Here is a 26,561-nt window from a genome sequence, read left to right as displayed (position 1 = left end):
CTTCCTGAACTAGTTGAATTCATCTATCAATAAGCGGGCCACATGGCAGGGTAATCTAATCAACTCTGCAGACCTTCATTCTTCCTCTGGCGAGAGTCCACACAGAACAGGAAACCTCTCTGGAGATGAAACGTTCATGTTCACAATGGGAACAATGAACTTTTCTATTCTGTTTGTTAAAATACTTTATGGTGACAACAGAAGCACCATTCTAACACTACTTGTTGCCATAGGCTCCTCATTCATATGTAGTTACTTGCTATATGGTAACTGTGGGTGAATATGATAAAGTATTGTTTTGAAAGATTTGTTGTGCCAGTTGATCACGTGCTTAACTTTCAGTTTTGCCTTCAAAACACACACTCTGGTATTTGTCTAGCACAACTTTCCTCTGAACTGGGACTGAGTATTACTCACATGCACTCTGTAAACTGGATTGACAGGAGACGCATTTTAGTCTGTCTTGTCTGGTCTTGAATTTACCCAAAGCGATTACACTCACAGGAGCGTTTGCTGGGAAAGGGACAGGAACTGATGTTGATGGACTAAATTAAATGACCAACAAAAGATGCAATGTGGAGCAGGTCATTTGGATTAATTGAAACCTGGGCATCTATGTCAGCAGGGAACGCTACAGTCCCTAACCACTTATTATATATTTTACTCTGGAAAATGTCATTAGCGATGGTATTTTTCATAACAGAATGCTTTGGTTGCATTGAATAGGTATACCCGACTTTTCCAGAATGAGTACATTGTGAATGAAAACAAAGTATAAAACATAAAGTGCCGTTTTCCAAAAAGCATTTATTACCAAACACACCCGATGGTCACTCTACCAACGAGAGTGGACCTGAAGCTTGAAACATTTTGAAAACAGTCCAGTATCGCTCGTAGTTCTAGATAAAAACATATCTATAGGTGGATTCACAGTGCTCTATTATAATCAGAACACCAAATGGATACATACATTGGATACATACAGCATGTATGAAAAGTACAGCACCTGTAGAGGTCAGCTGATATAGTTTTTTTTTTTAAAGAAATCATCTGTTAATATATTCCACTTTAATTGTAAACAGGTTAAAATAGGTTTGGGTAGAATCTTAAACCCTCAACAGAGTCATCTCTACAAAGGTGGCCCATCTTCTCAGCCAGCAACAACCTGGACATGGGGAGTGAAGAAGGCAAATAAATTACAACATGACAAACTGCAGCAACAAAGAACTATAAAATATGAGACACAGACAAGTATTTCACACTTCTACACCATGACGATAAAGTAAAACTGACTGACATGACTAACTTACCGCTCTTTTGACAGAAGAACAGAGAGACCCAAGAGCTTTGCAAACTCCTCTGCAGTCAAGGAGCCTTTCTCTGACACCTGTCCATGACAGGAAGAGATACAGAATTGGTTATAAATGTATCGGTTTTCTCTTAACCTTCAGAAAACGTGTAGTTGAACGCTTGTTCACACTTGTTGGAGCAGTGTCTGTACTGCACAGATTGTTCTTGGTTAGAAGAAAGCAATTGCTACTTATTCACCTTTTTTTCTGTGTTGAAATAACTCTCTGTTGACCAAAATCAGCTTAGTTTAATGCAACCCATAAATCAGTATCATAGATTAGATTACCTAGTGAAGTCATTTAAAGGAGTAGCCAACTTAGCCATTTAGTATTTTCCTAGCAATAACAAGGTTAGACAACTTGCAGTAATTTCCCTGAAGTTGGTAGGGATATATATAGAATTATACATTTTTGTGCTATAACAAAGAGTTCATGTTAAAGGCTATGCTGTGCTGGGAGAAGATCATTTGCTGACATTAGTGGACTGAGTTTTTAAGCTTACTCTAGCCAGTGTTTTACACTAGCTTGCAGTGTGGCAATAAAGGGAGGAACTGAGTAGAGTCTAACCAATATCAGAGTTTTTAGACCAATACCAATACCGATATTTGATCATTTAAAAATCTGATATACTGTCCAGTTTTTTTAATTATTCTGTCAGACACTCAAAACATAAACAGATTTCCCTAACATTTGTTATCTGTAGTTATTAATTTACTTGTTTGCCCAATTCTGGGCCGATCAGCTGTTTGTTGTGTTTGTGGTTCCAAACATACATCGCAGAACGCTCTCCGGTGAACGAACTGTGCAAGCTCAACACTCATAACATGTTTGAATAGTGTGTCTTTTGTCTCGTCTTTAGTTAAAAATAAATAAATAAATCAATTATCAGCCATTATAAATGCTGACCCTGATAGATCAGCAAATAGCCAATATCACCAATATCGCCACAACAGCTCATCTGGCTCCATCTCAACCTCTCCTCTAATGCCCTTATACAGAACTACAGTTCTTATCTAGGCAGCCCATCATATGCTTTCTCTACAGCCACACACAGTCCTTCTGATTTTCTCTATAATTCTCCATCAGGACTACACAGAACAGTTAAGGGTTAGACCCACTATGTAAAGCACCATGCATGCTAATTTTTGCTTTCTGATTCACCAGCTGTCCTTCATCCATTCTCCCCTCCTTCTGATTTTCTACATTCATCAGCTCCTTCCATCTTAGCACACTCTCTTCGCTTTTTAGCACATTTTCCATCTCTATCCTTACTTACCCTAACCTGCTGCACATCCTTTCCAGCTTGGCCTCTCTGTCTAGCAAATATATACAAGTCCTTTTCCCCTTCCTTTGTGTCCGGCTTCACATAGAACCTACTATAAGTCTTTTCCTTTGCCACCTCTCTCATTGCCATATGCTCCCAATACGCCTGTCTACTTTCTTTATTTCCTTGATTATCCCAGTTTTTTCTTTGCTAACCTCTTCCTTTTCATGACAAAATCATGCCCCGAGTCCTTTAAAAAGATGCCAGCCAACATACTGTTTTGAGCAAATAAAAGGTTGTTACATGTAAATTGCTTTACATTCCTATTCACAGCACCTTTAAATTATTTAGTTCATTTTGATAAGTAGTGGAATGTGATGTTTAGTCACCCTAAAGCATGATAACGTCACAGACTGTATTATGATTGTAACAGTTAAAGCTTACATTGTCCAGTGCTGAAGCTATCATTTCCTCTTCACTGTGAGACTGCAGCTGGACCACCATCACTCCGCTATCAAACACACGCAACCTACACACAAGATGAGATATGAGAAAAAAGGGGTTAAGTGTGCATGGAATGAATAGAGACCAGTTTTAGGGTTTTAGGCTGTTTTATTAAATATTATAGACAGTTAAAATATGGCAACTAGCTTGTAGTGCTGGGATCAACTTTGTACGCAAACAGTAAAACAAGCCAGTTTTTTGTTTTTTTTTCTGAAACTGAGAAGTAACAGGAAATGACAGCTGCGGAGGCCTGGACAGCCCTTCAATCAACAGGAAGCCTGGCAGGAAGAGCCTGGCCTTTGTGAAGTGGGCACCAACCTAGCACTATAGTAACATAGCCTGTCTCTATTCAAATTAATTTAGTGCACACCTAATTTAAAACGGAATACAAAGACAAATGCAACACAAACTCACCTCAACGGGAGCTTCAATGACTCAAACATTTTACACGCATTCACCAAATCTTCTGGAGATAACAGCTGTGGAAAGAGGAAAAAAAATAACCAAAGATGTTTGTGTGTAGTGTGGAAGTACAATGTTGTGTTACAGTTATGTGTGCATTTTCGAAGAATTACCTCCATCCCTCTAGCACGATTGACGAGACAGTACACCTCTGTAAGAGCCATCATACCTCCACGTTCCTGTGAGAGTGGGGAGTGGGAGAAAGAACGTGAGAGAAAGAGGATCATGAAGAGAATAAAATAAAAGCAAGTAAGTAAATATAAAAGGTATCTCTTTTTTTCCTGTTTCACCCCCCACCCCCCCACCCCCCAAAAAATAAAAATCACACCCACCTCCAGAGGGGCCTGCAGCATATCCCCCAGTTGCTTAGCCAGTTGCAGGTGATAATGTGTACCGGATCCATGTGTTTCTCTGGTAACAGGGTTAGCGATACCCATGCTCAAGAGGTATGCCTTAAACCGTATTGTCTATTGAATAAAACACAAGAATAAATAAAAAACAAGCTGCTAAAAAAGTTATTTTAGAGTCACAATTTTCTAAAACGCTAAGGTAACCGTATCATGCAATAAAACATGTGTTGTGTTAAATTTGTGCGATTTGTGTGATTCAATAAGATGTGAGGAGGATTACAGTACAGTGACTTGAAGGTACAGATATTATCCTTCATGTTTCTGTCTCATCACATCAGGAAACTCTTTACCTCATCTTCTGTTATGTCTCCCTGCTTGTCTTTGATCTTGTTGGCTATAGATCTGGAGAGCTCCACCATCTCTTTGGCCTGTTAGGAAGAGAATCATGAAGAAAATCCCACTAAGGAAATGAGTTTTACACAGCTCTGCTATTTATGATTATATAAATTTACACATTTGTCAGTGGATAACTTAAAGCTTCCCTAATTCTGTTATAACTCAGCAACTATAGAAACATGTAAACATGAAATGAGAGCTTCCTTACCTTCACCATCAGCTTACTGAGGTCCTCAAAGGCCTGAAAAGCAGAGACTGAATGAGTAATGGCTTTCAAAATTGTTGACAATTAAATAAACCACAAAACTTCCTGGCTGCAGATATAATTTAAATGTCATTCCACAGCAAACCCCCCACCCCTGTAGCTGGATATAAAACATACTTCCTAACTTTAAACCCCATTTTTGTAAAAGCTATACTTGCCATGTATTTGTATCTGTCATTTGGATTAAATTAGTATTTTTAAATACTGATATATCATATAATGTATTCAATAGAAGTTATATAAACAACTTTCCAGTTGCCTTCCAGAGTGTCACAGTGGCTGTGGTCATCTTGCTTTGCAATAACGTCCAATGTTGACAAGTTTTTACAGAAGAAAAAACTAATAAAAAATGTAAAAAAAAAAAAAAAGTCCAAATCCAAACCATATTTATTTTAAAATATATTTACAGTTAATTTAGTCAAAATGACTTTGGTTAAATACAAGACCTCAGCTAAGGGTTTCAAGGAGATGGCGATGGATTTTATCCATAACTCTGCATCAGAGAGAGTATACCATAATTCCAGTTCTGGCCCATTTCTCACTCTTTATTTTTCCCATTACCTCAGAAATGTTTTTGTCTGTTTCTTTCCTCTTCTCCTCGATCTTCCTCTCAATGCCAACAATCCCAACTGCACGTGTCTTTCCTGCCTACATGACCACAAAGGAAAAGAAAACACACATAATCAAGTTAAACACGGGCAACTTGTCTCAAAGGACAAGGAAGGACAAAAACAAACAAAAGAAATCCAGGAGGGAACTCTTTGTGGTCAGTAGTTGATATAGTACATACGTTAATTTTACTGACCATTATCCTGTTCAACAAAAAATGAAGTAATGTACTTTTTGGAGACACATGACCTAATGCAAGTGGAATGACTTCTTGCACTAATTTCTGTGAAACATTAAATCTAATTTGATGCATATTGATACTTAAAAAAAAACGTTGGAAAAATCTAAATGTCAGGCAGTAATTCTTACTAATTGTTAAAAACTGAAAGGTACAAGAATTAAGTGCCTACGCTGCCATCATGTGGAACATATCTTACACTGACAGTGATTCCAAGCTTCATTTTATCATATACTGAACTGTTACGGTACATGGAAGTTGCGTTTATACGCTGGTGAGTGAAAACAATGTGCCACCTACACCTACAAATCCCCATAAACATAACAGAGCACAAAGGACAGATGGTTATCAGTGAGGAAACATGGTGTGCTCTTTTGTTTCTAACCTGAGATCCAGTTCCTGTGGGAATGGGCTGTGAAACTGGTGTATTCTCCCACCTTTTCTTGGTCATCTCTTCAGTGAGCCTCCTGTAAAACTGCAAGGAAAAACAACAAAACAGAGCCATGTCAGTTCCAAGTCATCAAAAAAAAAGCAGTACAAAAAGTGAAAATGAGGAAGTTGAATCACTACCTCAATCTGCCCATGTTCCTTAAAGGATAGCTTGATGTAAGAGTACTTGCTGTATTGGTATGGACCTGGCTCCTTGTTGGCAGGTACTGGATGCAGGTGGATCACTATTTTTGCACTTAAGAATAAGAAAAACCAGTAGTTAGGAGATACATATTTTCTTGTACTAAATTTAAGTTAGTGTATTTATATGTTCTCTGTGAAGGTTCTCCGTCATCCAGGTCATTGTAGTCTAAGGAGCTTGGAAAGAAAAGCTTCTGGTCTTCTTTAAGTTTCTTGAAGGGAGTCCCCATCAATTGCTCCTTACAGGATTTATTAGTTTACTCTCCCCATACTTTTTTATTCTGTAGCTGTTACCACATCTATTGATGTAAGAGTGATGCTTGCCTCTTTCAAAGTACAACTAGTGAGATCATCATGTTTTGATCTTTGTTTTCACTACATATTTAGTAGCAATGGAGCCTAGTTAGCTCTCCTATCTTGTCCCTTTTGTCTTACTTCTCTCTGTCCCTTTGAAGAAGTGAGGCTCCATAAATATTAAAGAGGTACATATTATTTCTAAGTTGCAGTGAATAGACAGAAAAATAAACTGTAGAAAACTAAACAGCAGAAAGAAGAAGAGAAATAACAATTTTAACATAAAGCAGTGACACACTCTGTAGCCTGATCAACCCTGGCATGGCCTCCTTGGATGAGGGTGTCTAGTGATAATAGCCGAAACGCCTGATGAATCCAAAAGTTTACTACTGACGATGTGTCCCAAATTTTAATATGATAAGATAGATCAGATCTCTAATTTCTAAACCAAACCAATGAAGAAAAAAAAATGGCAGATTAGCTGGTGTAAAAGACCAAAAGTTGAGGCACACTAGATGTGTGCCGCTGGTAAAGTTTCTGGGCTGCCTTTACTAATAACAGCCATCCCTCAAGATTCTCTCCATTTAAAGCAATGCATTATCAGGGATTGTAACATCTAGTCCTTTTACTGAATCAGTAAGGGGCAACACAGATGCTATTTATAATAATTTGGCAGTTGTCTATCCTAAATAATTTAGACCTTTTGCTCTTTATCACACTATTTATGTACAAAATTGACATGATGCAAACAATAGACTATTGAATAAGTAAACATTAGGACTGATATTCACAATGATTTAAGTGCATTCCTGATAATTTTTAACTGTCTTTGTTGACCATTGCAGTGTGCTGAAAAAAAAATGTATTCAGCAGTGTTTACCTCTTTCCTATTCCTGCAGCCTGCTCCTCAAAGAAGATGATCTGTGACAGGGGCATGGCGATGCAGCATTCCTGGAGACAGCAAAGGCAAAAGGAGCCATCATATCAGCAATAGGCACCAGCTGGCACACAAGGTGGGTAGTTAGGGTGTGTTTAATGCTCCCTTACATGATTTTTGATATCCCTCCAGATTAAACGATGGGTGCTCAGCAAGGTAACTCCGAGATCCAGCTTAGCCTGTACAATGACACGAAAGACTTGACGTTACTTACTTGCGCAGCTTTCCGAGCTACAAACACTCCCCACGGTACACATGCAACCACATAAAGCAACAACTCTTCATCAGCATCTGACATATATGGTTTTTGTAACAGTAATATGGTGTAAGTTTTAGCCACCGCGTTGTTGGACCAGGCTGTTAAATCACAAAGCAAAACGATACCTTATCATCACCGTCATACAGTCTGACACCTCGCTGCTGGATCACTAAAGTTTCGTTTATTTCTAGGAGCCCATTTGACCACGAAAACCGGTCCATTTTTAAGAAAAGCAAGAACAATTCAGGTCGCACTTCACTTCTTCTCCGGTAAGACTCATCCTATGTTTTCTTCCTGTATGCTGTTCAAAATTCGCCTGCGACAAAAACCAAAATAGATATTATAATATAAGCTAAAGTCAACTGAACTCACAAATATATTGTTTATACATTAACTCTCTTCATTGGTGATGTTACCCCAGTTAACTGTAGCTTTGATATTTTTTCTCTAACACTTTTGCTACACGCTGTATTTTTTAAACTAGCTACCTCTAAGGGGTCCTTTCAGTGTTGACGTTCACAGCGTCAGCTGTCAGGAGCTAGCAGGACTGCTATCTTCCCGGGTTAATTTGAGATTTTAAAATATATATTTTGACATTTTTTCACTCCTATTTAATAGATCATCAAAAAATGTAACGATGATTGAATGAAAACACCTGCAAATATTTGTTTCCGGGTGTCTAGTCGTTTCTCTAGTTGCGCTGTCCTCCGAGTCGAGTTAGCTGTAGCCCGCTAGCTTGTTGTTAGCTGCGGGCAAATCTGGTACAGACGGGTTCTGCTCTGCAGACTGCTCCTCTTCTTTGGAAGTCATTGTTGTATTGTATGTAACGATCATGCAATTTTTAAGTAGTATGCTACGAATATTTATTGCTTTAAATTTCGACGAATTAATAGTATAAGTGAGTAACTTTGGTCATCAAAATAAAAGTCATCTGAATGAATTTGACATCATTTGACTTAATCTGCTGTATCATAATCAGTCTGTTTATTTAAGTTCAGCTTTTTGGTAGTATTCATTGTTAAAGAGTCTAGCGTTTGTTTAAGTCAACAAACATGGATAAGAAATCATTTGACATTGTATTGGATGAGATAAGAAAGGTAAGAAGCGGCTAATGTCAAAATATCTTATTTATTTTGGAATCGCTTAAGCTTCCAGCTTGCTCTCTCGTCATCCTGTTTCTGTAGTGCGTCTTGACCGATCAGCGCATCAGAGCCATTGAGCAGGTGCATGGCTATTTCTCCAGTAAACAGGTAAATGTTTTACAAGCTTCCTCCATATTTAATAGCCCCAGCTATCCTCATGTGATAAAAGATTAGATTAATTAAGATTAGATTAATCAATCACAAAGCAAAACGATACCTCGAATCATAGATTACTCACTGTATAACCCGTGTTGCATGATCGTTTGTTTACAGTTGTTACAAGATGAATTGCATGATTATTTATTAAAAAAGAGGATGATTGCAAAGAACTCATATTTCAGGATAAAAACACACACACACACACACACACACATATATATACACACATAAACACTTTTTTAATGCTTCTGCTTCTGCACTAATACTGTCCTGAAAAATCCACAGGTGATGGAAATATTGAAGTATTTTTCATGGGCTGAACCACAGATCAAAGCTGTTAAAGCTCTGCAGCATGTAAGTAAACCACTGATTTATTTTTATTTATTTGTTCGATTGGGGCCCCAGTTTTATTTTCTCTATTTATATTGTGTGAGATAATCAACTACAACGTTAAAGAAATTAAGACTACCTGCCTAATATTGTGTAGGTCAACCTTCCACCAGCAAAATGGCTCTGAACCTTAGGGACATGGACACGGGACCTCTGGGGGTTTCCTGTTGTGTACAGGGACAGCGGATTCGTTTGGTCCTGATGGTTTCGGGGTGGGGCCTCTGTGGATCAGGGTTGTTCCTACAAATCTTCCTGATGTTTGTTTGGGATCATGGAAGTTTGAAGGCCAGGTCAATGTCAGCAAATCTTTGTCATGCTCTTTGAGTTGTTCCTGAGCATTTGTTTTTTGGGGTTTAACGGTGCATTGTCCTACTGGGGGAGGCCCCTGTCGTTGGGGAGAGCCATTGCCATAGGGGGGTGTGCTTAGTCTACAGCAACGTGGGTGGTATGTGTCAAAGTAATATTTACATAAATAGCTGGTCACAGAATTGAACTGTAGCAATAGTCAAACTATGGTATTTTTATACACTTTCATAATTGTTTGTAATCTGTATCACAGATGTATCTGTGATTAATATAAACAAGTGCAGCAAATACTATGAACTTAGAAAATGTGTTTGTTTAAGTGAAGTTGAAACCTCTTTGTTCCTCAAATATGCTTTCTAATCTGTTGCCTTTAGAAAATGGTTGCAATCCCCACAACAGAAGTCGCAAATATCTTGAACTGCTTCACGTTCTCAAAAGACAGACTGATTGTCTTGGAACTGATAGCCTTGTGAGTACATTTTACAAATGTGTCCAGTAGGTTAAACAACTCATTTTAAACACTGTAACTCAGATGTTGCGTTTAAATCTTAGTGATTTGTACAATTGTTGACTAACTGTTATCCCTTTAAATATTACTCTTCCCATTCAGAAACATTTCAGATGCTCAGAATTATCGGCCAGTGGAGGATCTCTTTCGTATACACTTGTCTGAGAAGAAGCGTGCCCGCAGGATCCTGGAACAGGCAAGTTTAACTTTTAAAAAAATAAGGAGATGATAAACTGTTGTCTGTTGTTTAGGAAGAAGTAATTAATGTAATAAAAAACTAAGATAAACTTTTAAACTAAGAGTGCTATTGTGTTATTTTCCATTAGTTTGCATATTTTAATGTACACACACACACATACAACCTTTAAAATAATAATATTTCTCTCTTATTAGGTCTGTAAGGTTGGCTGCAAGGCTCCCATAGCAATGATCTCCTCCTGTGGAATAATACCAGGAAATCCATATCCTAAAGGCAAACCCAGCTTGGTCACTGGGTCATTTCCTGTAAGTATGAGGTTTGTTGAAGGATACCCAAGTTCTGAACTAACAGACTTTACATACAACTAACATTGCATTACATTACATTGGAAATAAAAATTGATTTTTTTGATTTAAATTGTAAACAACAAAATGGTGCTCAAAGGAGCTTGCAAAGAAAAGCGTCTGGAATTCTTTAAGTTGCTAGAATCACATGAGCCAATTAGAGGATCATCAAGGGGTCCTTTTGTCCCTCTTTGGGAGGATACTCCCACTGGGTTTAAATCTGGGACTCCCCACCATTTGACCTTAGAACTGAAGAAGCTTCTCGGATGAGAGGTGAAACGTCTTCTAGCAACTTAAAGAAGTCCAGATGCTTTTCTTTGCAAGCTCCTTTGACTACGATGACCTGGATGACTGAGAACCTTCACAGACAACAAAATGGTGCATTTCTGGATGTCCTTATCTGTTTTAAATGGGCCTAGTCATTTGAAATAATATAATTTTGTTTTATGGTAACAGGGAAACCCACCAGTAAAAAAGGAAGGCGAGAAGAAAGAAGACACCTCTAACAATATGGAGGGGAAAGGAATTGCTTCCCGAATTATAGGACCATTCAAACCTGTAAGCATGAACGTCAAACACAGACTATAATGATGGTATAAAAAAATAATTTGCTTCACTTGTTAACCATTGATCATACAAAGGATGTTTTTTCTTATTTTCCTTGATTCTTCCTCACATTCTGACTTTATGTATTCCAGTTATACAGAACTTGCTGATCACCTAAGTGTTTTATATCTTTGTGATCCTTTTTTCAAGTTCCCCTCAACATACAATCCTCATCGACCTGTTCCTTACCCAATACCACCGTGCCGACCCCACGCCACCATTGCACCAAGTAAGAAACACCACAGAAGCAACACACTCCCACCTCTGGTTTCCTTTGCATTTCCCTATACAACCTATCAGTTATTGAAAAGGTGGATACCAAGCTCCGAGACAATTCAATTAATACTGATGCCTAAAGAGGTGCACTTAACCATGTTTTCTTATTGCCATCTGGGATTGGTTTGGGTGCAGTAAGTAGTGGGGTGTGTGATTCTTTTATGTGTATGAATGTGTGGTGGACACGCTTAATATTTACAACTGCTGCTTAGGTGCATACAACAACGCAGGCCTTGTTTCTATGGGAGGGGTTATAACAGCCAACGTACCCCCACCCCCCTACAACTCCACCCACAAAGTAGCAGGTATGATCCAATGACAGCAACCATGTACGTGTGAGTGTGAGAGCAAATAGACACTCGTTGAAGCTTGCTGCCTAACACACTGGCATGCTGCTTACCTGTGCTTCTCCAGTTTAATGGCTTTATCAGGTAAAGATGTCTTTCCCACTTCTCTTGGGAACACTGAGTGACCAGAAATAAAGTCCACTGTGATTTTAATTAAAACCGTCCATTTAGATTAGTCGGAGAACATTTTATTGTCGTTTTTCCCATCCACTTCCAGTATTACAGTATTTCGGATACATTTAACTTGATAATTCTTCTTGTAATAAATGTGGAGGACTAAACTGAAAAAGTACCAAATTACCTTTCAGTGCAAGTGATGCAGTAGCACAGTACAACACTACAAAGCACCCAGCACATGTACCAGACAAATGAGAAGTAGTTTCAGTAAAAACAAATCAGTGATTTTTCTACTGTTTTTTTTTTTTTTTTTTTCTTCTCTTGTAGATATTTTGGTTTTCTGGTCAGTCAGTGTAGATGTATGTTTTTGATCACTTGTGGGGTTGGGATTTGGGTTGACTAGCCTGGGAATAACTTCAAACTAATGTCACTCGTTTTCTTTCTGGATTCATGCTTTGTGCTGGCATTTAACACGCATCGCTTGGGATGACTTGTTTTCCAAATGCAGCGTCTTATCACTTTTCACAATTGAAATACATCTTTTGAAGGCCTTTGGGGAGATTTGTGATCTTAAATGCAAAGATTTATTGTAGCCAGAATGTTCAGATAAAAACAATTTTAGCATGTCCCAGTGTGTTATGTAAACCTTTCCCCAAAGGTAAAAAGAAGACATATTTTGATCTTGAAAATTGTTTTAAATTTCAATTTAATGAGCTGCATGTATGAATGCTCTATATGCAAGTTTATTGGCTCTTTGCTGGGCGTTCCTGCCTACATCCTGGAGTAAAACATGTTTGTAAACAGTATTACTAAAAAAAACCATTTAAAAAATAAATAAAATGCAACATTTTTTCGATTTAAGTCCATGCATGTCAGATAATAGTAGTCATTAGTTCGCACATTTAGCTAACTATAATCTCCTTCTTTACAGGTTACAATAAACCAGGCAATCCACAGAACACCACACCTGGAATTAACAGCGGGCCCCTCCTCATTCCTCATGGGTCCACACCAGTCCCAAACCAGGCCTCTCCTGCTCCTCCCACTACCCCCATCACGCCAGTTTTCCCAGGAATGGTGCCCTCTCACAACCTCAACGCCCCCTCTCCCTCACCTGCTCCATCCCCATCTGTAATCAAAGCAGGACCACAGACTCCCACTGGTCATGCTACACCTACACCCTCATCTGTCATTAAAGCGCACACCCCATCAGGCACACCTTGTGGAACTCCTGTCCCTGGCAGTGGGGGCTTCTCCCCTTCCCCTTTCCACGCAATTTCCCGACCAGGCACCCCTGCTACTTCACGCAGTGCCCCAGAGTCCCTGTCTCAGACGAACTCCAGTCAGCAGAAGGTTTATTCTCAGTCCACAGAACACCAGTCAGGATCACCCTTCCCTGGCATACACCCACAAGCAGGTAACTCTTCTGGGTCAGTGATCCGAAGTTACACCCCATCTGGACCGCAGTCTCTTCCCCCTGGACGCTCCACGCCAGTAATTCCGAGCTGTTCCACCCCAGGTCCCAGTCCTAAACCTTCCCCTGCTCATTCTGCACAGGCTCAGGCAGTTGTGGCTGGAGCCTTGAACAGACACAGTGCGGGTAGTAGCAGTGGCAGTAATAGCCCTGTACCCTCTGCCTTCAAGGGTACCTCTCGCTCTGGCACACCAAGCTCTGCACAGGCTGCTCTAGCACGTCCCTACGGCCTCTCACACCCTTCAGGTTCTCCTCAAGTCTCTCTCCCTAGTCCTGTTGGTCTCACTGGCCTACAAGCGCTGTCTTCCAGCAATGCACCCTCTCATTACCCGGGCCTGTCACCTTTTCCCTCCCTTTCTTCATCTCTGCCTCCTTCAACTGTCCCCTCATCCATGCCAACAATGTCCCCAACTACCAAGATTTCTAACCACCCACCAACAACCATCTACTCTGGCTTGGCTCCAAATGCTCCTCCGAGTGCAGCCTCTCCTTTTGGTCTAGGCCTCACCTCTGCTCCCTCTATATTCCCAGGCCTTCCACCTGGGGCTAGCCCAACTGCCTTCCCTGGACTTGGTGTGGCAGGGGGGCATGGTGCTGGGAGCCCTGTTTTAACTTCATTTATTGGACTACCAGGGGCCACTCCATCTACAGTGGCATCAGTGGCACCACTGCAGGTGGCGGCGGCAGCAGCAGCAGCAGTCGGCGTTCCATCATCTTCACCAGTTTTACCAGGCTTTGCGTCTGCCTTCAGCTCCAATTTCCAGCCTGGGTATGTGTCCTCTTTACTAGCCAGTATACAGAAACTGGGCTGTGTGTGCCATAATCTGCTCTATGTGTGACAATACAGCATTGACTTCCTGATATTAAACTGAGTTTGAACGCCAAACGCTTACCTGTTATAGTATTCATGTATTGTAGTAATGAAAGGGAAAAGTAGACTGCATTAAGAATTTGGACACGATGACACCATGTGACGCAGATTTCCAGTAGCTTATAAAATAGCTGGAAAAAAGGGCATCGTAAATCATAACTACTTTCCACTTTGTTATTGTCTGATAACCGAACAGTTCATTTAGATAGTGCAAGGAGCACATGGAGTGCAAGCATTAGACTTTTTTTTTGTGATGTCTCAAATAGTCCTTCAGCAGCATTGCTCAACTGTTTACTCCGTCATATGTAGTGTGATATGTTTTCCTTGAACAAGTAATGCAAGCAGAAGGTTTCCTTTTGTTGAACTCGAAAGGGACAAACTGTCTTGTAGGAGGAATTAAATGAGCCACCACATTATTTAGTAACAACAAGTATAATAATATGCACATACATGACAAGTGTCATATCATAAGCTGCCTTTATGTTGCTAGTATAATTCTTACATTCTTATGAAAAGTAGTCTTAGAATTGGCTGGATACTAACACCATGCACACAGACTTAAAGGAGAGTCTTCGCTGGTTGCATGGCAACGGCTCAGCTGTACAGCAGTACATGGACTTTTTGTCAGCTGTTTTTAAATGTCAGCTCGTGTACACATTAAAAAAAGGACAGATAACATGCAGGTGGTTTTATTGTTTATTATGTGCCATTTTTAAGACCATGCATGCGCATATTCCAGGTTGAGCGGTGGACTCCAGCCTCCAGGCAGTAGCGGGTTTCCTGGCTTACTGTCGTTCCAAGTGCCAGGCTTCTCTCCCTCTGCCTCCCCCGCTGCACTCAGTGGCCTCCACAACCCAGCTGTGCAGTCTGCCCTGCTGCAGGTAAATGCGCACAAAACCACACACACACAAATGTTCTGACCAAGTTTTAAAAAAACAAAAAGAACTGAATATTATGTTGTTGTAAACACTGATTTTCTTATCTTGTTCCAGCCTCATCCCCCTTCTGCTTTGGAGAACTTCACTACTCAACCTAACAGCTTCACCAACTACCCTGCAGGCCCAGGACACACGTTCCCTATCCAATCGGGGCTGCACCAACCGTTGGGCTGGCCGTGAAACCTACAATAGTTGTGAAACATTGAGTAAAAAAGTAACATTGACTCCTGCCACACCTCTTAGCAGGTGATACAATTTCTATTTGTCCTTGAACCCCAGATGAGCACATGACAGTTAATCACTGTGTATGTTGGAACAGGAGTGAAATGGGTCAAATAGTCTGTGGGGGAAAAGGCATAATTGTAATATCATTCATAGTGAAGCGTTGTAAATATTAATTGTGAAAGTTGTTAGTTTGACAGGTAGACTGTGAGTGATTTCATTATTAGCCTGACTTGCCTGTTTTTAATCAAACTTAGAACATTTATAAATGAATAATGAATTATAGAGTATTAGAAAAGTCCACATAACATTATGTAATAAATTGACCTCAGTCCTGAGCCACAGTAGTATCTCATTTCCAATTACAGAGCAAATGAAATGCTAATGAAATAGATTGACAGGCATAAGATATAGTATTGTAACATGATTTTTTTTTTGATGATGTCCCCGTTATGCTAATTTCTAATCTAAAAATTTACAGCACAGTGGTCTTCTTTAACATGTGAAAATGTTAAGTTTGTCTCAGTTTTTTTTTTCTTCTAAAAACATCAGGTTTTTAGCAGTACACTTTGGGCTGTTTTAAATTGGTAACGAGGGGGTGCTTCACCAATTCTTGTTTGTTCAGTTATGTAACACAAAAATAGGTAAATGAGAACAGTTTTATTTACAGTTAAGCTGCATTAAATTAAAGTTACTGTGAGCACAGCGTGTAGAAAAGGGGCAGACAGATCCGATTCTATAATTTTAGCGATGGAAACAACTTCTTTTTTTTCTGCTGATGCTGGGACATTGCCACCACCTCAGTTGCTGGGAGTGCACGGAGATTCTTGATGCTTTTGTAGCTGAAGTGCAGATCATTGTAAGGACTCTGTCTACATCTCAGTTTCAAATTGAGTGTTTCCAGCACTTCTAAACTTCATTTGGAGAAGGCTTTCGTAAAGAATAAATAGGAAAAACCTCACAAAGCATAGCAGGGGCACATACTAAAGTATGCAAACTACAAATGAATGTGCTGTGTCAGGGGTTAGTTTGTAGTACATACAAAAACTTGCATTTGGCAGCTCTACACAAGTGTGTTTTTTGTTTGGTTTTTTTTTTCATTCTTTTCTTTTCAGTGAACATATTTGTGACTGCAATTTTCTGTGATTCTCATGTTTACAAAGTTTATTTCTCATATGTGACACTGCTGTGACTGCTACTACAACATTTATCCAGAATAAGGGTATGCAGGCATTTTCTTTTTGACATTGTCACTTTTTTTTTATTATATTCTGTAGTTTAACAGATTGAAAGCTGTACTTTTGCCCCTCTTTGCTCCTTAGTAGTTTTCTATTCTACTGGGATTATCTCAATGACAATGACCTTTGTCTTGAGTAATAGATGTTTTGTATGCTACACAGTTTTTATTTTATTTTTTGCCCTTTTTAAAAAAATGTTTCCAGTGAACTGCTGGTTACTGTATCTGTAGTCTATGTGATGCCATTACTGTCGACATCTCTTGAATAAAAATACTGGAGCTGGACAAAATAATGGAAACAAAGTTTATTTTAACCATAAAGCTACACGTATACATCAACTCAATTTTGAAGATTCACTTAACTACAAATCCTAAATGACTGCATCTATTTAATATCCACTTTGGTTCCTAACCTTGATTTGAATGGTTTTACAACCTGCGTACGTTCCACTTACCCCACCATATGCAAAGCTTATCACAAGCGTCGCTATTGCTCAACACACAAAGTCATGTGTCAATTAGTCATGGAAAAAATTTTTCCATTTGAGTTCTTTGATCAGAATATGTTTGCTAATTATATATAAAAAAACTTTTTGTGATTTTTGTTTTGTACAGTTTAGCTTTTTTGTAAAACTATTAAACACTTTTTCAGTCAGTGCAATTAGGATTATCCATCTAAACCTGTATACATGTATTTAATTTTCTAGGGAATTACAGAAGTAAAAAGGGTTATTGCTCCAATGGATCCTCAGCAGTAAAGCTGGCTGGCTGATTTTCCCCTACATAGTAAAAGTACAGCATAAGTAAATTGAATTACATTTTACATCGTACGTACACTGTACTGTTCAGGTCGTGGGCAATGTTATGGAGTGACATTTTTGTGTGTAACGTGAAGTGTACTTTGCAACATTTCACAAAATCTGTTTTCAACATCAGGCTTTAACTGGTTCCTCATTCTAGTAGTAAGGGAAACAAAGGAATGCATTTCTATTTGACAGAAGCATGGTGGGGAAATTATTAAAATGTAATTATAGCTTAATTATATTATTTCCAGCTTACATCTTACTATAAATTACATTTTAATCGTGAACACAAATTGTATCTTATTTGATTTAAATGATTTGTTTCTTTGCTATCTATCCGTCTATCTTAAAATGAAATAAAACCCGAAGATCTTTAGTGTTAAACTTAAAGCATTAAGAAATAAAAAATAATGAAAATACAAAATTATAATACGGTTTTTTTATGTAAACATCACAGCAGAAATAAAAGTTTATAGTAATAAATATATCGATATACTGTACTGTTTCCCATGTGGTTCATACATGTCACGTGGTTTTTGATTTTCTTCTTCTTTTCTTTTTTTGCAAGTGCTATCTAGAATTTTACAGCCTCTAAGATTATCCATTTGCCTGGAAGAATCATGACGATAGTACTCTGTTACTGTGGCGATGATTGACCCTGAATCAGAGCCACGCCTACACCTTGAGCCACATTGTATTGCAGCAGGGCTTCTTTAAAAGGCGCACTTGCTCCAGTTCAGGCACACTTCAACAAACTCTCTCTAAACGCACTTCCTACTAACCACTCTCAGTTTTACCAGCATATGGAAATGGAAGACCAGATGGAAAGCCAGAAGAGGAGAGGAATGAGCAAAGAGGACTTGATATGTAAGCTGACTTTCAATATCATTATTATTATTACTTCGTGTTTTTAGGGTTCGATATCCTGTTACTGGCTGTGCTAAGTAAGCTATTACTATTACTACTACTACTTCATTCGAGAACAGAGTTATATCCTTCTCCAACAAGGCACAGTGTTATTGTTGGCCAACAATTACATGTAAAATATCATCCTTGTTCTGTGAGTCATTTTAGTATCAGTTTTATATCTGTATAGTCGGTGTGGAGATGGAAAGCAGCTAAACAGACTAGGGTTATAGTTTGACTCTATCGTCATAGTGACAGAAATCACATGCCACCAAGACAAACAGTCCCAAAGCATGTGACTTTTTTTATGTGTGTGTGCACTGGTGAAAAGGAAGCGCTGTCATGTTCGCATGTATGGAAATGTCCTTTATGTGGGCGTTGATAAGGGGTTGTTTCCATATCACTTTTTACCCCATTGTTTTTATTATCACCAGCCTGTCGGACAAGATAATGCCAAACGGATAGCTGTGCGGGCAGCATTTCTATTTTTGACGTAGGTAAAATATTACCTGGGTGCAGAGATCGGTTAGTGTACTGAGACAGCTAAGATTTCCTTAAATGTCTTAGCTAAGTTTCTACAACTCAACTAAAAGTATGCAAGTATGCTTATTATTTTTTCTCTAAAATGAAATATACAGATATTAAAAACAGGCACAATGAAAGCTGTGATTGAAATAACATGATCATCTTGTATTATTTTTAAAATATATAACTTCTAAATAATAATGGATTGGATTTATATAGCGCTTTTCAAGGCACCCAAAGCGCTTTACAATGCCACTATTCATTCACTCTCACATTCACACACTGGTGGAGGCAAGCTACAGTTGTAGCCACAGCTGCCCTGGGGCAGACTGACAGAAGCGAGGCTGCCATATCGCGCCATCGCCCCTCTGGCCAAGACCCGTAGGACAGAGAGCCCTGGGATCGAACCGGCGACCTTCCGGTTACAGATGCGATTCCCAACCCCCTGAGCCACGGTCGCCCAATAATAGCCATAGAACATATGAAACATCTGAGGTGGGTTTGCAAGGTGGATTGAAACGCCTGCAGACTTCAGTACAGTGGTCTCAGTCTCACAGCAACACATTCAAACCACAGGAAGCTGTTTCCTGTTGCTGATCGATGTCCTCTTGTTTGAAGGCATAAACAACACCTTTCTTTCTACTTCTTCTTCTTCTTCTTTTTTTTTACCACAGAAAAGATACCACAGAGCATAATAGCAAAATAAAGGTCATCTCTCAACTTTATATTAAAGTATACTTAAGATCATCCTATAGTAGCCCTGTTTAGTGATTCACATTGGAGTCATTTTGTAATGCTTTTATTGTAAACCATATAAAGAGGCTCAAATGCTGTTATTAGAGGTGAAACCTATTACACATAGCACCTCTCCCAAATTAATTTTTTTTAAAGGAGATGATATTGCATGACTAAACATTTGTGTAAACTGTAGGATGGAAAACTGAGTGTGAGTGTAATTGTCTGAAGGAAAATATGAATTACAACTGTGTAAACAGGCCTTCTTATTTACCCGTGCCTGCGCTCTGGTTTCCACCCACGCACTTTTGCATTGTGTGGCGGCCTACTTGGCAGATGAGGGTTAAAAGCCGTCCCTCAGGTGTCCTGTGTGGTAGATACAGAAAGCCAAAAGATCTCACCTCCAGTTCCAAAGGGATCCACAATAAATTTAAGCAGGTTAGTCATCTGGGACATTCTGTACTTATATGTCTCAGATAAGTTTTTTTTTTGCCTTGTTACAATTCCAGGCGCTCATTTTATTTTTATTATTCCCAATGAAAACCAGCTCACGTATAAATTAAGCAGATAAATTAGCCGTGAAGCTGAGACTTACGCTTCAACATTACAACATTTCCCTAATGCTGCTTAATAATCCAACATAAAGTTAAACATCATTGTTTAATGGCCACGTCACAAAACCGCAGAGAAAGACTGTACACCATGAGTCTGGAATACACTGACCCTTCTCTGTTTTTAATGGCTTCTTTTCACAAACAAAGCAGAAATCCCAAGATTGTATTGCGTGAGTAAATATTTCAGTGTGTGCACAGAGCATGGGAGAGTGTTTTCATGTGTACGCTAACAGTTTAGCTCTCTGTGTATCTGTGTTTGCTCTAGGATGGAAATCTGAGGAAATATACACAGATAGGTATCACAATAACAAAGAAAATATTTATTTTAATGGTTGACACGGACCTTTTGTTTATACCCAACATTTAAGATAAGCTGGAAATGTGAGGAGCAGTCCAACAATAAGACCATTATGAACTGTGGGAAAATATTAATTACAATTGTCGGCACGTAATCCACTTTTGAATAGTTTGTTGATCTTTTAGCAGCTGAAGCTTGAGAGCTTGAAGAAGATCTTTGTGTACCTCACCGAATCAGAACCAATTTTCTATGTAAGCGTGATTAAAGCTAATACTTATGACAAGGTAACTTTCCTCTCCATCCACGTATGGGTGTCAAAGTGTGCCAAACACATTTAAACACACGCCGTCTCTGTTTTTCTCTCTCTTTAGCCGAACGCACAGGGTCTTTGGGAGCGTGCGGCTGGATCATAGTTATACTCGCTGGCCTGTTCACAGTTCTGCTCTTCCCCATAACGATCTGGTTTTGTCTGAAGGTGAGCGAGATAACTAAATAAGCACAGTGGGCTGAGGAGCTGAAACCACAGTTTCCTTTGCTGCTGTGAACATGAACTCAGCTTGTGTTTTTGGTCTTGCAGATCGTTCAGGAGTATGAGCGAGCTGTCATCTTCCGACTGGGCCGCATCACAGACAGGAAGCCTAAAGGACCAGGTAGAAACGCTCAGGGTTTGCACATTTGTTGGGTTCTTAGACAAAAGAATTTGTATTTACTTTATTTATTTTGTCCACAGGAATTTTCTTTGTTTTGCCATGCACTGACTCCTTTGTGAAAGTGGATCTGCGAACCATTTCATTTGACATCCCACCACAAGAGGTAGGATTGTAGACGAACAACAAAATGATGTAAAATTGCCCCCTTGCAGCATTATAAAATGACTCATCATGCTGGTATATGTATTTCTTTTATAGATCCTGACCAAAGATTCAGTTACAGTTAGCGTAGATGGCGTGGTCTACTTCCGCGTCAGTGACCCCATCGCATCTGTGGCCAATGTTAGCAATGCTGACTTTTCCACCCGTCTGCTGGCACAAACCACCCTTAGAAATGTCCTGGGAACCAAGAACCTGGCTGAAGTCTTGTCTGACCGCGAGGGCATCGCTCACAGCATGCAGGTATAAAACGTGTGTGATGTGGTTTTTAGAGGTTTTTCAGAAGCCAGAAAATCCCCTTTAGATGAATCTGAATATGAAAAACCCAGTTCCATTTTATTTTTGGCATCATATTTCTAATACCTAAAAAAAGACTCGGATGTGCGTAGTATCTGCTCTGTTTCCCAAACATACTCTGTATTTACACTGTAAGCTGTAGCTGTGATCATCTCTTCTTCTTGACTTTTCCAGTCTAACTTGGATGAAGCCACAGACAACTGGGGGATCAAGGTGGAGCGTGTGGAGATAAAAGACGTGAAGCTGCCGGTTCAGCTGCAGAGGGCCATGGCCGCTGAGGCCGAGGCTGCGCGAGAGGCCAGGGCTAAGGTCTGGAAATGTCGCACATGAAATACTTCCTAGAAGTGCATTATTCATTTCACGCTTTTGACTTTTAAATGACTTATTTTGCATTTCCTGATTACTCACTCTGTTTTGATCCACGCACAGGTGATCGCAGCAGAGGGTGAGATGAATGCATCCCGGGCCCTGAAAGAGGCTTCCCTTGTGATTGCCGAGTCTCCCTCAGCCCTTCAGCTTCGCTACCTCCAGACTCTCAACACCATCGCAGCAGAGAAGAACTCCACCATTATCTTCCCCCTGCCCATGGATGTCATTTCCCACTTCATGAGGAAGTGAGGTCGCCGGCTTGATGACGCCTCAGCTTGTTGCTCATCGTGAAGCTTGAATCAAACGACTGATTTGCATATATGTGCATAAAAAAACAAAAAGCTGTTGCGAATGCCAAACAGTAATCACAGAAAATCTTCATGTTTACTTCAAGGTGTGACTTGAAACCTGTTGTTATTTGTCTAGAACAATATTCTGATAAACTTTTCCAGTAAGTTGTCTGCAATTCATTATACAGTGCATGAATGACTGAATGTTTTCTTATATTTCCGTAAATGAACAAAGCTTTTGCTGCTTTGTAATTATTGTGTTTGTAACATTCTTTATAGTTTATATTCTCATCGCTTAACAGATTATGTTATTTCTCTTTTGAATTTATTTGTTAACTACCAAAAGATTCTTTCATTTCCAAAAATAAAAGTAATATAAAAAGAAGTAACATCTTGTGTAGAGAATTATTTCGTGGCGTCTTAAAAGATGAGAAGATTGTTGTTTGAAGAAAAGACAAGTGATGACAAAAAGTAAGTCAGGGCTTTGAACTATTAAACTAGCTCTGAATATACAGCAGCTAAACACACGTTAGTACTACTAAAATGAACACAAGGATTTCCCTCACTTTTCTTAAACATTTTAATACTCTGATCTCCCCCAAAAAGAACAAATCAAAGGCATCAACATACTGTGCATCACATTACATTGATGAACTATTTCATTCTTCATTTTCTAGGTCTCCTACGCTACAGTTACATTTTTGACAATCACAAATGCTGAGAGGTTAAATAAGAGAAAGGGAGAGCGATAAAACAGCAAAGACAGAAAAGAAAAACAAAACAAAAAACATGCTTCTATTACTCTGTTGGTGCACTAAGACACAGCTCATGTTGTAAATGTATTTACATTCAAACGTACAATCAGTGCCAGAACAAACAATATTCTGTAAACCTTGTTCCTCTACCAGTTCCAAAATGAGTCTTTGTATAGTTTACACACACAAATTCAAATTTAAGAGCTGAAAGTCGACAAACATTTGCTACGACAGCATTTAAATATTAAAATGGGCATTTTGCCCCCTAATAAATGGAATAAATTACTCGTGTATTACGGGGAGGCTCAGCCAAGTGCTACATGTTAAATGGCTGCTACATAGTCGTCAGACAAAAGGTCCTTGTATATTAAACAAAATCACATGAACAAATTGTAAAAAAGGAAAAAAAAACCCCTAAAACGCAGTAGTTAGGTTTTTGACATTCAGCACATAGTAAGATGTCCACAGGACACATTGCAGGGTCACTACAATACCAGTTTATTGTTTAGAAATGAAAGTCCATTCAGTGGTGAAATATTCATTAAATACGACACTGGTAACTTTGCGCTGTCACTTGTAAACAGTAGTTTTGTTGCATCCATGTTGACTGTAGTTTTTTGCAGCTTAAATAACTTTTTAGGAGAAACCTAAAGAATCTTTCAGTGTCGGTGAATTGTGGTCCTAAAAAAACTGAAAACACAGTGACTTTCTGACTGGCATGTTCTTTTTGACATTCTCAAAAACTGTTAGTATAGGTACAAAATCAGTCACAATTGAGATACTTTTTTCCCCCCCCCTTTTCAACGCCAACATTTGCTCGTTTAAGAACAGTTAACCCTGTGTACGTCTCATACAAAAAAAAAGATCCATGAAAAGAATCCCGCTTCTATTTCTTTCTTTCTTTTCAGGACTGTCAAAAGTGCTGGTATAGCAAATACAACTTTAGTTAAAGGTAATGAAAAACTGGTAACTCAGAAACGCCATATATTTTACATGCTGGTAACATTTTCATCTGTAAGTGAACAGAAGATGTAACCAGGGGCGGTTTTAGAAATGTTAAGAATTGGTGCCCCCCGACGCAGCCCTATTCCCCCCTTTCATGCATCTATTAAACTATTAACAATATTTGATCAGCTTCTAAATCTAACTCATGCTCCCATTAGCGCTGCCAACTTCATCTTTTCTCCTGGGCCTGATGTATTTACAGTGACCCCTTTTTAACATATCTGGACTTTTTTAGCTTTGTTGTTGTTGTTGTTGTTGTTGTTGTTTATTTGTGAGTAAATCTGAGATTATACTGTACACAAATTTGATCTTGGCTTGTTCGAAGCTGGACGAGAGATTAAGACCCTGAGGGGAAGTTAATCTGAAGAGTACAGTACAGGAGGCAGGTATAACATACTGTGTGCTATAAAATATTTCTCATTTGTATATATCAGTTGTTGGTTTCTCTGTTGTATTTGATATAAATGAAAAATTATCTTGGGGAATATCTTGGAAATGTATAATGCTGTGTTGAGAAGCTCTCTCTATATTTATATAAAAAAGAAAGGATTTCTAATCTAATTTTAGAAAACAACTCCCTGAACAATATATTCTCGCACACCGGAAATCCAGCGTAGCTCGCAACAACATGATAATCAAAGAATAAAAAGTGTTGTTCAGATAAACAAACCAGAAGAATATCTGAAGAAGTTAACAGACCGAGAAAGGACTACGTTACTGTACTACACCACGAAGAGGTAAACGGAGGGTTCGTTTTTGAAAATTTACATAGCTTATAGATACTATATTTTACCATACGACACCATCAATGTACAGTTTTCTGCAGAAGTTTGTGCATCAGTGGGCAAATTACATTCTTTACAGCATGTTGTCTTATAAAAATCTTTAAGGTCTGTTAAGTTAACAAAGCTTTGATGCTTTAAAAGTTAGCTAGCTATTAAATAGTAAGATAGATTTTGTGCATGCTGCAAAGTTTTAAAGTTAATGAAACAAGAATCTGGGCATTAGGGTCTGAACAAAAGGGTTTCACTTCAAAAACTTTGCAGTCTCCTCAGAGGTGCAAAACTTTTGCAAAAAACTGCATGTGTGAAGACAACCAGTCACATAATATGCAGTATATCCGCTTTCTCCTCAGGTACATCACGTTCGACTTGTGACCTGTAGGTGATATTTTATAAGTAACTAACGCCATTTATCTTCTTCACACCTCGAGCTTAATAAATAGACAAATCACAGCAATAATAAGTTCCATGTTAAAACTGGAAGACTTTCACAGTACATGCTTGCTAAGTAGCAAAACACATGTAATAAATTAGATAGAAACGTTTCTTTATAAAGAAATCCACAACATTTAAAACAGTGATTCCTGTGCTAGGTTTTCCCCCCTTAGCTTTGAGCTCCGCGGTAGCTGTGTGATTTTTGTTGACGTTGCCGTTGAGCTAGAGACACAACAGACGGCACATTCCCACTGAGGTAAATCCAAAATGGCAGACATAGTTTTTGCAAGTTGACCTGAGGGATCCCAGAAGTGAAGAGTAGCTCATGTGTAGGAAGACCTGGCAAGGTTTTAAAAGACATAAGTTCTTTGTGTTTTGCTGATAAAAATGGCTGGGGTTCCAAGTAAATCTGTCAGCTAAAATTAAGTAATTACAAAATTTTAAATACAGTTTGAGGAAGGTAAGAAACATGACTTTTAGGTGTTTTTTTTAATATACAAACCAATTCTTTATCCAAAGTCCTTTATAAATAAAACATTGGTCGTTCTCTGCTGGTGAGGTTGCAGGACCCAGTTTAAGGCGCTTTGTTAGGGATTTTTTTAGAGATACAATCCAAAAAAGGAGAAACATTAATTCATGATTTCATGAAAGCATGGGAAACTAATCCCAATTAGAAATTATAGCTTATTTTACATAGTTGATATATTTGTGTTCGTACCACCCCAGAGTATGTGCTGTGGTGCCAGCAGTGTGCTACTTTCCATCTGTAAATGTGCACTGTTGTACTATGTACTGTGCAGGACTCACAACTACCCATGCAGGGGAAGTTTACAGCACCGTTTGTGCCGCTATCATACATTATCTACAACCTACAAGTCAAGACTATTTCAGTAAAAGTGTGGGCTGGGAAAAAGGAGCTTGCTGTCATTATCACAGTATGTATCCACATTGTATTTCTGTGTATGATGATACTTTCATATGATGGACACCAACAGCTGTAGAGCCTGATAAAAGTACAGGACTGTGTAACCTCATTGCTTTAGCACTGAGTGTACAGTCTGTCCAGTTTATGCTGTGATGACTGGAAACCACAGGCTTGCAAAAAACAACAAACTGAAGGTTGGGAAAGAGAAAATAAAATAAAGGTCAAATGAGTCAGAAGAGAAAATTGAGAAGGGAAAGAAC

At 38.9% G+C, this 26,561-nt stretch overlaps 3 protein-coding genes across 3 annotated transcripts; 2 read left to right on the top strand and 1 right to left on the bottom strand.

Moving 5' to 3' along the window:
* Window positions 1-794: 794 nt before the first annotated feature.
* On the bottom strand, window positions 795-7,836 carry vps36 (vacuolar protein sorting 36 homolog). The gene is made up of 14 exons (XM_085363797.1): window positions 7,683-7,836; window positions 7,409-7,477; window positions 7,242-7,312; window positions 6,008-6,122; window positions 5,823-5,912; window positions 5,152-5,238; window positions 4,534-4,566; window positions 4,280-4,357; window positions 3,912-4,046; window positions 3,693-3,758; window positions 3,532-3,596; window positions 3,058-3,142; window positions 1,311-1,387; window positions 795-1,165 (listed from the first exon to the last, which is right to left on the bottom strand). The coding sequence occupies exons 1-14, from the start codon at window positions 7,776-7,778 to the stop codon at window positions 1,084-1,086; spliced, it is 1,149 nt and encodes a 382-aa protein (XP_085219923.1). The 5' UTR covers window positions 7,779-7,836; the 3' UTR covers window positions 795-1,083.
* Window positions 7,837-8,609: 773 nt separating this feature from the next.
* Window positions 8,610-15,649, top strand: proser1 (proline and serine rich 1). The gene is made up of 12 exons (XM_085363796.1): window positions 8,610-8,654; window positions 8,742-8,807; window positions 9,144-9,212; window positions 9,929-10,023; window positions 10,165-10,258; window positions 10,456-10,566; window positions 11,062-11,163; window positions 11,362-11,440; window positions 11,700-11,792; window positions 12,883-14,194; window positions 15,036-15,177; window positions 15,289-15,649. Exons 1-12 carry the CDS (start codon window positions 8,610-8,612, stop codon window positions 15,412-15,414), a joined length of 2,334 nt encoding a protein of 777 aa, XP_085219922.1. The 3' UTR covers window positions 15,415-15,649.
* Window positions 15,650-18,268: 2,619 nt separating this feature from the next.
* Window positions 18,269-22,411, top strand: stoml3b (stomatin (EPB72)-like 3b). The gene is made up of 7 exons (XM_085363795.1): window positions 18,269-18,363; window positions 20,946-21,049; window positions 21,152-21,224; window positions 21,305-21,387; window positions 21,483-21,686; window positions 21,915-22,049; window positions 22,170-22,411. Exons 1-7 carry the CDS (start codon window positions 18,300-18,302, stop codon window positions 22,356-22,358), a joined length of 852 nt encoding a protein of 283 aa, XP_085219921.1. The 5' UTR covers window positions 18,269-18,299; the 3' UTR covers window positions 22,359-22,411.
* Window positions 22,412-26,561: the final 4,150 nt, after the last annotated feature.

Source organism: Diplotaxodon limnothrissa, linkage group LG10 (genome assembly GCF_057381915.1).
Source record: "Diplotaxodon limnothrissa isolate DT_005_m linkage group LG10, D_limnothrissa_male_GT1.1, whole genome shotgun sequence".
NCBI classification, from domain to species: Eukaryota; Metazoa; Chordata; class Actinopteri; order Cichliformes; family Cichlidae; genus Diplotaxodon; species Diplotaxodon limnothrissa.
The sequence above is the reverse complement of the archived record's forward strand: the minus strand, read 5'-3'. Positions and strand labels throughout refer to the sequence as shown.